The sequence below is a fragment of the Helicoverpa zea genome, chromosome 12 (genome assembly GCF_022581195.2).
Source record: "Helicoverpa zea isolate HzStark_Cry1AcR chromosome 12, ilHelZeax1.1, whole genome shotgun sequence".
NCBI classification, from domain to species: Eukaryota; Metazoa; Arthropoda; class Insecta; order Lepidoptera; family Noctuidae; genus Helicoverpa; species Helicoverpa zea.
This window is the reverse complement of record NC_061463.1, coordinates 2,555,974-2,569,664: the sequence shown is the minus strand read 5'-3', so window position 1 is coordinate 2,569,664 and position 13,691 is coordinate 2,555,974. Positions and strand designations below refer to the sequence as shown.

The following is a 13,691-nucleotide window of genomic DNA, read 5'->3' as shown; positions in this document are numbered from 1 at the left end:
GAGTTTACTATAGTTCTATGTATTGGCCTTCGAAGGAAATAAAATTAAAACAATTCAATTAACTTTTATATCTTGTATTGTGTAACAACCGAAAAACAAGGTCAAAAAATATTTTGCTCCTTTATTTTTCTCAGAAAATCTAAACAGACTAAGAGAACTCGAACAATTTGACAGAATTATTCCCTGTAATCCTAAAAATATAGGTAATGTTGTATTGCCTAATAATAAATATTGTACCTTCATTGATTACGAGGAAGTTTTTATTATAATTTATGTTTATTGTTTTAAGTAACTTTGTTTATTTTGATAGTCTATATCGAGTATAAAACGTTGGCGGGATTCCAATCGGCCGCATCTGTGGCATACAAATACTATAATGTCTAAATTAAGGTGATCTATTGACAAGCAATAAAATACTGATTGATTTTTACGACTAAAATAAATAATGTTTTCTAGGTATTTATTGATGAACACAGCTACTATGCCGTAACAATTGGAATCGATTCATCGACCTACCTTATATAAATCCTATGAATTTGTGTTGCCAATTTTACCTAATGAAAAGGCGAGGCAGATGATGATGTATATGTTACGGGTAATGCTAGAAGGTAGAGTAAACCTAGGTTTACCCGGGTTGACTTAGTATTACCCAAGCTTCTTGGGTAAAGTCCGAATAATAAGTAAAATAAATTTTAATTCGATGTTTACCCACGCTCGCCTAGGTCTACCCAATTTTGACTGGGTAATGTTAGGTGTTGCGTAATTTTCGAGCCCATGGCGTAATTCTAAAAAGGTGTAATTGCAAAACAAAATGTGCCACAAAGAAGTGTTCATGCAAAGCTGCAGGAAAATTGTGCAATTCTTTAGAATCACACAGCAGTTTATCTTGCTCAAATAAATCATCATCCTCCGAGCCTTTTCCCAAACTATGTTGGGGTCGGCTTCCAGTCTAACCGGATTCAGCTGAGTACCAGTGCTTTACAAGAAGCGACTGCCTATCTGACCTCCTCAACCCAGTTACCCGGGCAACCCGATACCCCTTGGTTAGACTGGTGTCAGACTTACTGGCTTCTGACTACCCGTAACGACTGCCAAGGATGTTCAATGACAGCCGGGACCTACAGTTTAACGTGCCATCCGAAACACAGTCATTGGTGTCTAAGATATACTTAGAAAGTACATACAAACTTAGAAAAGTTGCATTGGTACTTGCCTGACCTGGAATCGAACCCGCGCCCTCATACTCGAGAGGTTGGTTCTTTGCCCACTAGGCCACCACGACTTATATATAATAATAAAAACAACCGTTATTAGTTTTTTCTATTAAAGCTATAAAGTTTATGCTCTTCAAGAGATTACGATCGCCTTTGTATGTTTTTTTTTAAATAATACATGTTTAAAATGACCTTAGATTTTAATTTCACAATTAATCAGACAATTTTTTAACATTACCCAGTCAGAGTTGGGTAGACCTAGGTGAGCATGGGTAAACCCCGAATTAAAATGTATTTTACTTATTATTCGGACTTTACCCAAGAAGCTTGGGTAATACTAAGTCTACCCGAGTAAACCTAGGTTTACTCCACCTTCTAGCATTACCCGTAACATATACAAGATAAACTTAGCCCTCTTATTCCCTTCCATATTCATAAAGTCTCCTTTGCATGAAATCTCATTTTCAGTTATTCAGTGAAAAGAAATTCGATTTCAAAACTATAAATGTAGATATCACAATATTAGTCACCGTGTATTTTAATCAAAAGTTTCGCATCGTATATTTCGCATAAAATCGATTCATCTTTTGAAAACTTTTGATGTTAGCAATCAAAAACAGGAATCGTGGTAGTAAAACAAGATGAATAAATTCCGGTCGACATTAAAAAATCTCTGTGAGATGTGTTTTGAAAGTAAAAATAGCACTTATTCACCAAATTAAAATAACGTAAATAAAAGCATATGATACTACTTTTATTTTATAATATTCTTTAGCTTAAAACTATGCTAACTAAATTAGGTACTATTAAGAATATACGATGATATAATTTTATCTCTATCCCCCGAGTTCCAATTGCAAGCGAAATTTTAACAAAAACGTAACCGAAATAATAACTCAATTTACTTTAACATTTTAAAGTCTTTCATTATAACTACCATAATAATTTTATTTCAGTGAAAAATCGAGTAGGTACTTATATATTATGGCTTCAAAGATTCAGCGTACCCATTATCATCAGATTCGATCTGAAAAGAAAATGAGAATGACAGAAACGATTTATTGGGCTTTTATAAGATGTCACGATTTTATGAATAAAGAAGAATAATGGGCATATCGGTTCGCAGATTATTACGAATTGTGTGGGCGTCCTTGGAAACGGGACAATCTGCCTATCGTTCATTCCTATTCGTTGCCGTCCCTTTGCTTGAATTACACTTTTTTGACGTTAGGAAAACTGGCTAGGAGGACCGGCTGTTTTGTACGGGGAGTCACACGGAAGTGGTTAGAGCCTAGTGGATATAATACGTAAATCATTTCTTTTCTTAAATTACTTTTCCATTGAAATTTTGAAAAGTCTTGTCTTTGCACCTAGTCAATGACAACTGACTGCACCTTCTACGGCACCTTCTGAGTTGTAGGGCGTGGTAGTTAGGAAATAACAACAATATTGTGTAGTAATTATTTTTATAACTAAGTTACTACTTATAAGTAATAGTTACTTAAAATATCCACATAAATACGTGTAATAAAGTTCAAAGTACATCAATTAATGTAACAACTCCATTGTAATAACTAAATCAAATCACTACATACCCTATTAATTTTCAAAACAATAAAGCTAAGCGTCCACTTGTCGGTATCGTACGCAACGGACGCAACGCACGCAACGGATCGTAGTATTATTTATATAGAAACTCAAACAAGATGTGCGATGCGTACGATGCGGACAGGTGGACGCACTTGTTTGAGTTTCTATATAAATAATACTACGATCCGTTGCGTGCGATACGTCCGTTGCGTACGATACCGACAAGTGGACGCTTAGCTTAAGTGACAATTACATATGTAGTAACCAACACTTTAACTTTAACTTAGCTAGTTAGCATGATGTTCATCTGATATGATCTTACTAATTGAGTTAAAAGCTTTTTGTTTTAATGGAGACTGAGTGGATTTTGGCAAAACTTTGACCCTAGATAAACATGGAGTTAAATTACCAAGATAAGTTTTAACAGCATCCGAATTAAAAATTATGAAGTCTAAAGTACAGGCAAAATATCAGTGTTTCTAGTATCTAAATATTAATTATTCATAAGGGCTTTTCAATACTGTTTAGTTACCTCGTTTAGGCAAAATTTGTTTAAAGGTAGCTTAGTAGTCTTTTGAAGCCTTGAACTTCATTAGAGTATCACAGTAAGCAAATAAACAGAATGTTATCAACTTTGTTTATTGTAAACCAAGAAAACAAAACTACAACTACATAAAGAAGTTTACCAACAAAACTACAGCTACAAAACAAAAATAGAAACAAAACAATTTTTATCTAAACCGGCACACTACATTTCAAGTAGTGAATCCACTTCATCGATCCCAAGACGTATTTATGACAGAACTCATTTTAGAAGCTGCGTTTTATAGTATCCACTCAAACATTCCGATTTTATAGACATAAGTATTTTTACAGCCAATCAAAACACTTACGGACTGAAAATATATTGAGGGAAACTCTACCAGTTGATATTAAAACACTTTATGAACGATAAATTTTGGAAAACTTTTAATATTTATATCTTTCATATGCTTTTTAGTGTTTCAATCTGTTTCTGGGTATCATTTTAGATTTTACGAGTTTTGTGCCACATGTTGGTTTTGTTTTTCTATTGTATTCACATATTCTAGATACAAGTAAAATGCCGTGTAATTTCGCTTTAGAATATAAAATGGAATTTCGTCCAACTACTCTCTTAAAACCCTTTGGTAACTTCTCACTCCCACTCATCGAAGGGTAAATAATATTTCTACCAAAACTTGGAAAATTATACACTGACTAAAATTATATCCAAATACTACCCCCAAAGTTTCACCCAAACAAATACTAAATTGATTTTCTCTTGTTTCAGATATCAATCATCAATCGAGAATGATCGACCGAATATAAAAACTATGGTGGAATCCCCTATCGTCAATTTCATACAACAAACACAAACAGATTTTATTGTATGAATAACAGCATGAGACAAACTGAGCCTAATATACAGATAAATAACATAAAACATAACAAATATGATAGCACAACCAAACCTAAATGGTTTATGATGACAAGTTAAGAACAAAAAGGAATTATGACCGACCTATGGGTTACCGATAGTCCGACGAACAATGATACATTCAGCACAACCAGTGATGAATTCCAAAACATTACGACGACCGACCCTATTGAGGATAAAGCGATTCAAGCGGCTTTCTGCACAGCATACACAATTATATTCGTAGTAGGAATCTTTGGGAACGCTCTCGTATGCTATGCTGTCATCAGGAACAGAGCTATGCAAACCGTCACTAATCTCTTCATCACGAACCTCGCATTATCAGATATCCTACTATGTGTGTTTGCTGTACCATTTACTCCACTTTACACGTTCCTCGGCAGATGGGTGTTCGGAGGCCCGCTATGCCATATTATGCCTTATGCACAAGGATGTAGCGTCTACATTTCCACGTTAACATTAACGTCTATAGCTATAGATAGATTCTTCGTCATCATCTATCCCTTCAAACCTCGCATGAAGATCAAAACCTGTATTTGCCTGATTGTTTTTATTTGGGTGTTCTCTCTATCTGTGACCTTCCCCTACGGCTACTATATGGCCCTCCAAGATGTGTACTGTGCAGAGAAATGGCCTTCAGACCAAATCCGAAAGGCGTTCGGCGCAGTCACTACTATAATGCAGTTCGTAGTCCCCTTCATTGTTATGGCTTTTTGCTACACGTGTGTTAGTATAAAATTGAATGATAGATTAAAATCTAGACCTGGGAGTAAGAATAGTAAGAAGGAAGACGCGGAGAGAGAAAGGAAGCGAAGAACAAACAGAATGTTGATAGCAATGGTGGCTATATTTGGGCTGTCATGGCTTCCTTTGAACCTAATAAATATAAGTAGTGACTTCTATTCACTGGCAGAAGACTGGAGATATTACATGGTGTTATTTTTCGTAGCGCACTTCATCGCTATGTCTTCCACTTGTTACAACCCGTTCCTCTACGCGTGGTTGAACGAGAACTTCAGAAAGGAGTTCATGCAGATACTGCCGTGTCTAGGAGCGCTCGTCACTAAGAGGTCTAAGAGGAAATTCAACCAGTCAGAGAGGACAGGTATGTTTCGTTCAGAGAAAACTTGCAACGGTAACGATACCGTGCAAGAGTCGCTCTTGACATCCACAGTTAGTAAAATACCCTCAGTTAGATATAAAATAGAATTAAATGATAAATTAAAGGTGTATGAAGATGATGGAGTGGAGAATATAAGTCCTGATGAGAAGCCGGAGGACAATCCGAGTCCTAACGAAGACTGTGTTAATATGTATATGTTTGTAGATAAAACTGTAAATACTTCGGATAAGGAGCCTATCGTGTCTGCGCTGTAGATATCGTGGTAAGTTCACATGTCGTTATGACAGACACATGTTTAAAAAACGCTTACAATAATAGCATGTCGCGTTAACAAAGTCGTGAAGATAAACTAATTTTGTATGCAGTAAAATAAATGCTTAGTAAAAAAACATAGTTATATTTACAGCAATATGTGTCAATATTTCCATAGTAGTGAACTAATATACCTATGCCTTTAGCTCTATTTCTGCTCAAATTCAAATTAGAAACTTAATTGAAATTCTGAACAATTCAAAATACTGAATAAACGCGTAGTTTCAGTATCAATGGGAATTCTAATTGCAATCAATGGAACGAATTAAATTAATTTCTGACTGAATGCTTGTAATAATTACTTTATTTATTTAACTTGTTTAGCTTATAATAATATAAAGCGAAGTTATTCATACAATATTCTTAACATATTATCTTTTCTGATATAAATCAAAATTAAATAAAAGACCAGTAAAACTAATATAGAAACTAGAAAGCCTATTAGAGAAAAATGGTAGAGAAATCTGAAAAAGGTACGACCATTTAGAACTAACCAATAAAATACATGTGGTTTAGAAGAGAATTCGATTGAATGGTTTTCACAAATTGTTTGGCCATTTTAGTTGATTTTTATTTTGTTTTACGAAATATTTTTAGTTACTGTATTGTTTACTTTTATCGTTAAAATATACGGGCAAGATTTATTTAATAAAGATAACCCGTTCAAAAATTATACTGGGTGTCCCATAAGTCCTTTGAAATCTAAATTTCGAATAAAATTTAAATGGCGCGCGGGAATGGCATGCGGGGTGCGGGGATAGCATCAACGGTCTTTGGGAATTCATTCGCCATTGAAAGTTTTACCGGAGCGGACCGTGGTTTTTGTGTGCGTGAGTTTTATCACAACAATGATTCGGCCACCATTGCGCGGCGTATCTTTTTGTTCCTGTATTAACTGTTTTTTTTATGGATGGTAACTTCTTATCTTTCTTTAAAATGCGCTGTAACGTCGATCTGGGTGTATTTAATGCATTGGAACGCTTACGAATGGATTGAGTAGGATTTTCACGAACTGACTCTTGCACTACGTCGATGTTGTCTTCTGTCCGTGATGTCCTTGGGCGGCCCGATCGTTGTTTATGCAACAAAATAAAATTCTAGATCCAGTCACCTCGAACTGTTGAACCCAATTTTTAACCGTTTGAACACTGGGACAGTCATTAAACGAGCGCAAATTGCGATACTCTCTAAATTTACGCCGCGCAATGGTGGCCGAATCATTGTTATGATAAAACTCAAACACACAAAAACCACGGTCCGCTCCGGTAAAACTTTCCATGGCGAATGAATTCCGAAAGACCGTTGATGCTATCCCCGCACCCTGCATGCCATTCCCGCGCGCCTTTTAAATTTTATTCGAAATTTAGATTTCAAAGGACTTATGGGACACCCAGTATAACTGAATAGAAGGAGAAATATATTTTCAAACTTTAACTTGATTTTCCAAAAATAATATGGACCACATTCTCAGATATAAATGTAACAATTATTTTCACACTGACGTTGGTCGTTAAAATTACGAAATTATCATTTGACACAGAAAAAATATCACATTTCAATAAAAAAACATATCAGAAACCTTCGAAACAGCTTGTTTAAAAAATGTAAAAAGAATTTTAAATCGCGACCCAGTTACTATTATCGAAGCACTCGTTAATTATTTCACGACAGGGGAAAATTGGAAATCGCGAGCGAAAAATAGTCGCATCATTTTGTGACGTCGTATTTTTGTAAGTCATGCCAAGGAGGACACATAACTTGTAGCGATTCGCAAATAATCGCATACTGAAGTGACAGATGTCAATTTTGGCGGGTTTACGTCACATTCAGGGAAAAAATGTTTACATTATATAGTGAGAAGTGTTTTCCTATTTGTGACGTGATTTTTTGTGTGTACTTGTATGTACATTTTGAGTAAATACTGTTATGTTTTGTTGGATAATGGTTCTATTATCCAACAAAATGTTTAATATACTCTGCGATATTTCTATTTTATAATGGATATCTGGTTACCAAAATGCAATAATTTAATGACTGAAATAGAATGCAGTGGGTATATAAGCTGCAAAAAGCGTGAAGTTTCAATCAAAATTTAAAAATAGGTATCTGCCACTGGTTTAAAAATAATAAGTATATTTTGATGCAACATCATCATTCACCAAGAATGCCAAATCTTGAGTCACGTGCGAGTCCAGAATAAGCCCCAGGATAAATCCAATAAAACGTATATAACATTCGAGCTGAGTCTGTCAGAAACAGGCAAAGGCGTTTATTGAGTAGTAAAACCTGTTCGATAAATGTTTTTATTTACGACCCGAATAGTTTTAGATTTTTATTCTAGGCACTTTTAAAAATACAAGCTTTATTTTAACTTAATTATAGCAACGAGGTTTTATAGGATTAATCAGAGTTTTATTGTGTCGTAAATACGCTTAATTAGATAGATTTTTAATCTGTTTTTAATTTATTTTATACCGCATCGTTTAGAGTGAAAATCTCTCTCTTAAGAGTTAATACCGCAGAGCACATCCTATATTTTCCTCTACATTCACTAATTTACTACATTTTCATTCCATTTCAAAAATAATATGTATATAGTATTCCTATATATACATAAATCCAAAAAGTAAACGCAAGCAAACAATACGCATACAAGTAGAGCCCATCGCGTTACAAAAGACCAAACCATTATTTCCCTTCCTTGCATAACAACAACTAATATAAAATAACTAACAGATAACTCAGAGTATTTTGCACCTGAAATGTTTCCTGTACTATGGGAAAACATAGTCGTGCCAGCTAAAAATTGTCACTCGTGTGTGCAAGCCGTGAAGTGCAGATAACGTGACAACGCACTATGTTGTCGGCTGTCGCGAGCGCGCCGAGAGAGACATTTTATATCTGTGTTGTTGCTAGATGAGATACGACTCGCACAGGCGTTTGTAAAATACCTTAATTCCAAACCGAGTAACATTATGTTACTATTATACATACACAACGATACGCCATACATTATGTTACTCGGTTTGGAATTAAGGTTAAGTTTTTATTGAAGTATATTTTTTAGGTTGTTATATATTTTCCTACTTAAACTTTTTGTTAAAATAATATAATGCTGATTCACAACTGTTAGCAGACACTTTATAAACGAAACGTAGGTTGATTTAATAAATCATGTTTTTACAATAAACAACGTTTGTGACTTTACTAAAGTCGACTTTTAGGTCTTTTTGCTAAATTACCACAACACATATCTCATACATTCTAAGTTGAATAAAAGACCAAATTCTTTGACATCACTATTCAGTTACCACGGTCTTTCAGTACATAAACATATTTGCGAGAAAATTATACAAAAGAATACGAAAGATATCCGGAGTTTTGTCAACCTCCAAATATTAGGTTTAATAAGTTGTACGAGTTGCTGTCTCTTCGACTTTTGTCGCTTTATGAGCAGAAGAGCATCGCTTTATAACAGCTGAAATGGACTTAGGAAAGGTGAACATGTAAAAAGTATCTTAATTTTCTTACTTAAATATTTTCATTACACTTATCTCTTCTATTTCTTTTTTTCTTGGCACTCACTCAACAGCAATAAATGAACAAAATATTATGGTGTCAAAGCCCCGCACCATGCAAATTGCACGAACTTTTTAACATCTCTATTTTTCCGCCAATCTCGAATACAACTCGGGAATGTAAAGTGCACAGTCAAAATACCCATATTTTGCACAGATTTATTATTGCACATTTATCTTCAATCTTTAATGCACAGTTTCTTAATCAACATGCGACACTGTACTTTTGTTGTTGTAATAAACACCGTAATATTTCTCAATAAAGTATTCAAAGATAGAAAATAAAAGAATAATAAAAATAAAGTCAAAGATATCGTGAACTGAACAAAAGATCTACTTTTCTGAGACAGAAATAATATACCTTTTATTTGTACTGAGTAATGGTATAGTGGAATAAATTTCTGGCAGTCTTGTTATGTAATATTGTTACGTATATTTCGATATCAATTTGCCTGTTCAATATTCATTGCTTTGATAATAATGTCAATTGAATGAATCTTCGATAATTATAGAGCAATTTATTAAGTAGGAGATGATATAAGCGATAACGGTAACTGTCTTTTTAACGAAAACCAACAAATTATACCAACATAAGTATTTATTTTCCCCTGCAACTTAAAAGGGCCATTTAGATAAAAGACAAAGTTTTTCAAAACCGTTTTCACGGAAGACGAACAAACGTCGAAACTAATAAGATTACTCATTTCATAGAACGATGGAAAATGAAAAAAATACCAGAACTCCATAAAAATCTAATAAGAGAGAATATTACAATTATGATCAAAGGAATAATAATCGAGAATTTTTGTTTTGACGTTGGTACTTTATGGGCTATGGTTCACAACGGGCCATCAGTTATAAAATCTTTATATATTTAACTGTGGAGCATTTGTTTATTTAGTTCACGTATATACACACAGATCTAGAACATTCCATTTCATTGGCTATAAAATTGTGTGTGTAAGCCTGCTGGTTTTATAAAATGGATTCTGACTTTTATATGTTTAAATATAGATTACGATGTGTTCATTATATTGGTATTTCGGTGGTAACGTAAATTTTATAGGTAGGTAACTTCAAAATCTAGTAGGTAAATCATTTGGCTATATGATGAATTGGTCGCTAAGCCAATTTAACTCTAAATAAATAAACTAGTCTAAGGAAAACTTAAATTGCTTTTTTACCGTTAGATGCAACTTAAATGCTAATTATCTCAGGTTTAAAACAACGTTACATAATCGAAATTGTTTATAAAATGCTTGCATGCTTTAAAATAATTCTTGCTTAGCTAATATTGTAAAAGTTTCTAACTTTCTTATGCTTTTTTTCTTATTTCTTAATGACTTCTTTGCTTTCAACTTCTATATTGTAAATATTTCTTAACACATATTCTTACTAATTCTCTATGTAAATCAGGATATACATTTATTTAGATTTGTAAAGCGTTGATATTAAAAAAAAAACATCTGATTAAAAATAACACGGAAAGGTTTTTTTAAATGTTTTCGACAATTCCCTTCACCTTTGAATCAGAATAACATTGCAAAGTTTGTAATTCACGGAAATTCTCTTTTGTAAATAAACGGTTTTATCTTATGTGCACTGAAAACTAGAAAATAAAAAAATAGTTACTTACCTGTCAACCTACGTAGGTGGTCCCGGTCATATTAAACTAAAATAAAAACGTGGGGCCCATTAACTATTGCTGTAGTACTTTCTTCTAGAGGTATAATAGGTGTGGATTGCATCGACTTACTATAATCGTAACTGGAGATTTTGACAATCAATAATCAGCCGTAGCGGCTTCACCAGCGAACGCCGAGCTCATGATCTACCAAAGTATAAAGATATGCTTTGCCATAAGTAGGATTTCACAGGGGCCCCACGTTTTTATTTTAGTTTAATATGACCGGGACCACCTACGTAGGTTGACAGGTAAGTAACTATTTTTTTATTTTCTAGTTTTCAGTGCACATAAGATAAAACCGTTTAACTTAAAAGTTTTTTTACCGATTTTTTATTTTCTAGTTTTTAGTATTTAATGAAAATGCGTACCGAATATTCCTCATTCTATCTAATTCATTTAGTGTATCATTATTACACGGTCTCTTACCTGACAATTTATTACAATCTAATTCCTCAATACATAGCCCTTCCAGATACTTTTTTTTTTTTAACAACCCCAAAAATCATCACATGACCTCTCCTGCTGTGGGTCAGCAGCGGTGAGGGAGTGTCAGACTCTTGACTAGAAACCATTTTGTTCCGTCGTAGGCCTTTTATGTACCAGGGCCGCGGTAACTCTTTCGAACAATCTCGCAGCCCAGGCAGGCCTTGGCCCTGTTGGGCCCCGCTGGAGTTACTGACAGTTTTCTACTTGTGAAGCCCTTTCATTTGATACCCGTATTGGTGGGATTGATAAAAAATTGTTATCAGCCATTTGGTAGCGGCGGCCATCTTAGATTTCAATTTTGCATAGTAAATTGTATTCTACTAGTTGAGACCTTTCATTTGATACCCATGTTGATGAGATTGATAAAACCTACGTTATCCGCCATTTTATAGCGGCCGCCATCTTGGATTTAATTTTTTATAGTATATTGTATTCTGTTTGTTGAGCCCTTTCATTTGATACCCATATTGATGGGATTGATAAAACCTACGTTATCCGCCATCTTAGATTTCAATTTTGCATAGTAAATTGTATTCTACTTGTTGAGACCTTTCATTTGATACCCATGTTGATGGGATTTATAAAACTTAAGTTATCCGCCATTTTGTAGAGGCCGCCATCTTGGATTTTAATTTTATATAGTACATTGTATTCTACTAGTTGAGAACTTTCATTTGATACCCATATTGATGGGATTGATAAAACCTACGTTATCCGCCATTTTGTAGCGGCCGCCATCTTGGATTTCATTTTTTATAGTAAATTGTATTCTACTTGTTGAGTCCTTTCATTTGATACCCATGTTGATGGGATTTATAAAACCTAAGTTATCCGCCATTTTGTAGAGGCCGCCATCTTGGATTTTAATTTTATATAGTACATTGTATTCTACTGGTTGAGAACTTTCATTTGATACCATATTGATGGGATTGATAAAACCTACGTTATCCGCCATTTTGTAGCGGCCGCCATCTTGGATTTCAATTTTTTATAGTATATTGTATTCTGCTTGTTGAGCCCTTTCATTTGATACCCATATTGATGGGATTGATAAAATCTACGTTATCCGCCATTTTGTGCCGGCGGCCATATTGGATTTACAATGTTATTGATATTACTATATTGTATTGTCATCGGAATTAAAGGTGTATACAAAATTTCAGATTAATCGGTTGACAGGAAGAGGGTGAAATTTGAATTACTAAATTTGACCCAAGAATGAATAAATAAAACAAACGGGGTAAGCTAAATAAAACCGTTTAAAAACACCAAACTTCCTCGGGTTCCTTTTAAATAATATTTTTCTTTTGTCTTATAACTTTTCTCTTTTTACAGGTAACACATTGCAGTGACCTCCTTTCCAAAGAAAAAGATAAAGGTGTATTTTCATTAGTGTTTTGACATTAAAAAGAACTTTAGTGAAACTGAAATTTTTAGATATGCCTAGTTTTATCATTTGAGTAAATGATTGTGATATATTATATCTAATGTTATTATTTGGGCATTTTTCTCAATATATGTCTTCATTATTATGCCAAATGGAACTTAGTTCTAAATACTTATGTTTTGTTTTTATTACCAAATATTTATAACTGTATGATAATATTTACAGTAATATCAAGGAGAGTAATGATGTAAAAATATATAAAAAAGTAATTTATGTATAAGAATGTATGTAAATAGAGACGATAAGTATACGAATGTACAGTGTAGCCAAAAATATGTGTAGTGTACATAAACTATGTAATAAAACTAAGAATAAAAGTATTTACGTCAATTATGTAGTTCGATAATGAACTTTGAGCCCATTGACGAAGGTACTTTTTTCTATAAATGTATAGTCATTAGACTTAGGAAGTTTACAGTAGCGATGTGTTTAGCTAAAAATATTTTTGTAATATAAATGGTAAATTAAAAATGTTAATAAAAGCAAAATGCCTTGTAATTAATGTCAATGGATGAAATACGTGCAATTCGCTGTCGTTATATTAATAAAGTGTACCAAAGATATCTCTTGTGCACATTTATTTAAATCCCTATAAGACTAGAATCTTAAATACGAAAGTCCAAACAATGGGTATGGTGGTACTATTACTATGGGTCTAGCAGTTTAACGGACTGGGTTCGATTCCCAAAACGGACAACATAAATCAGCTAAACACAAACGCTGATTTTTGTTTTTTTTTTTCTGTAACTCTAGATATACCTATGGTTGCAATGTAAGTCACAAAAATAATGACGT

The 13,691-nt window shown here is 33.7% G+C and overlaps 1 protein-coding gene across 5 annotated transcripts in view; it reads left to right on the top strand.

The window, feature by feature from the left end:
• The window catches only part of LOC124635038 (neuropeptide Y receptor type 2-like), a 44,780-nt gene extending 31,321 nt beyond the window's left edge, over positions 1–13,459 (top strand). For 3 of the 5 annotated variants that reach the window (XM_047170798.1, XM_047170796.1, XM_047170797.1), the window contains 2 exons: positions 4,117–5,648; positions 12,785–13,459. In XM_047170798.1, the coding sequence (XP_047026754.1) occupies positions 4,339–5,640 (1,302 nt within the window). In that variant the 5' untranslated portion in view covers positions 4,117–4,338 and the 3' untranslated portion in view covers positions 5,641–5,648; positions 12,785–13,459. Of the gene's footprint in view, positions 1–4,116; positions 5,985–12,784 lie in introns of those variants that run through there. The other 2 variants (XM_047170800.1, XM_047170799.1) reach the window with 2 other exon arrangements.
• Positions 13,460–13,691: the final 232 nt, after the last annotated feature.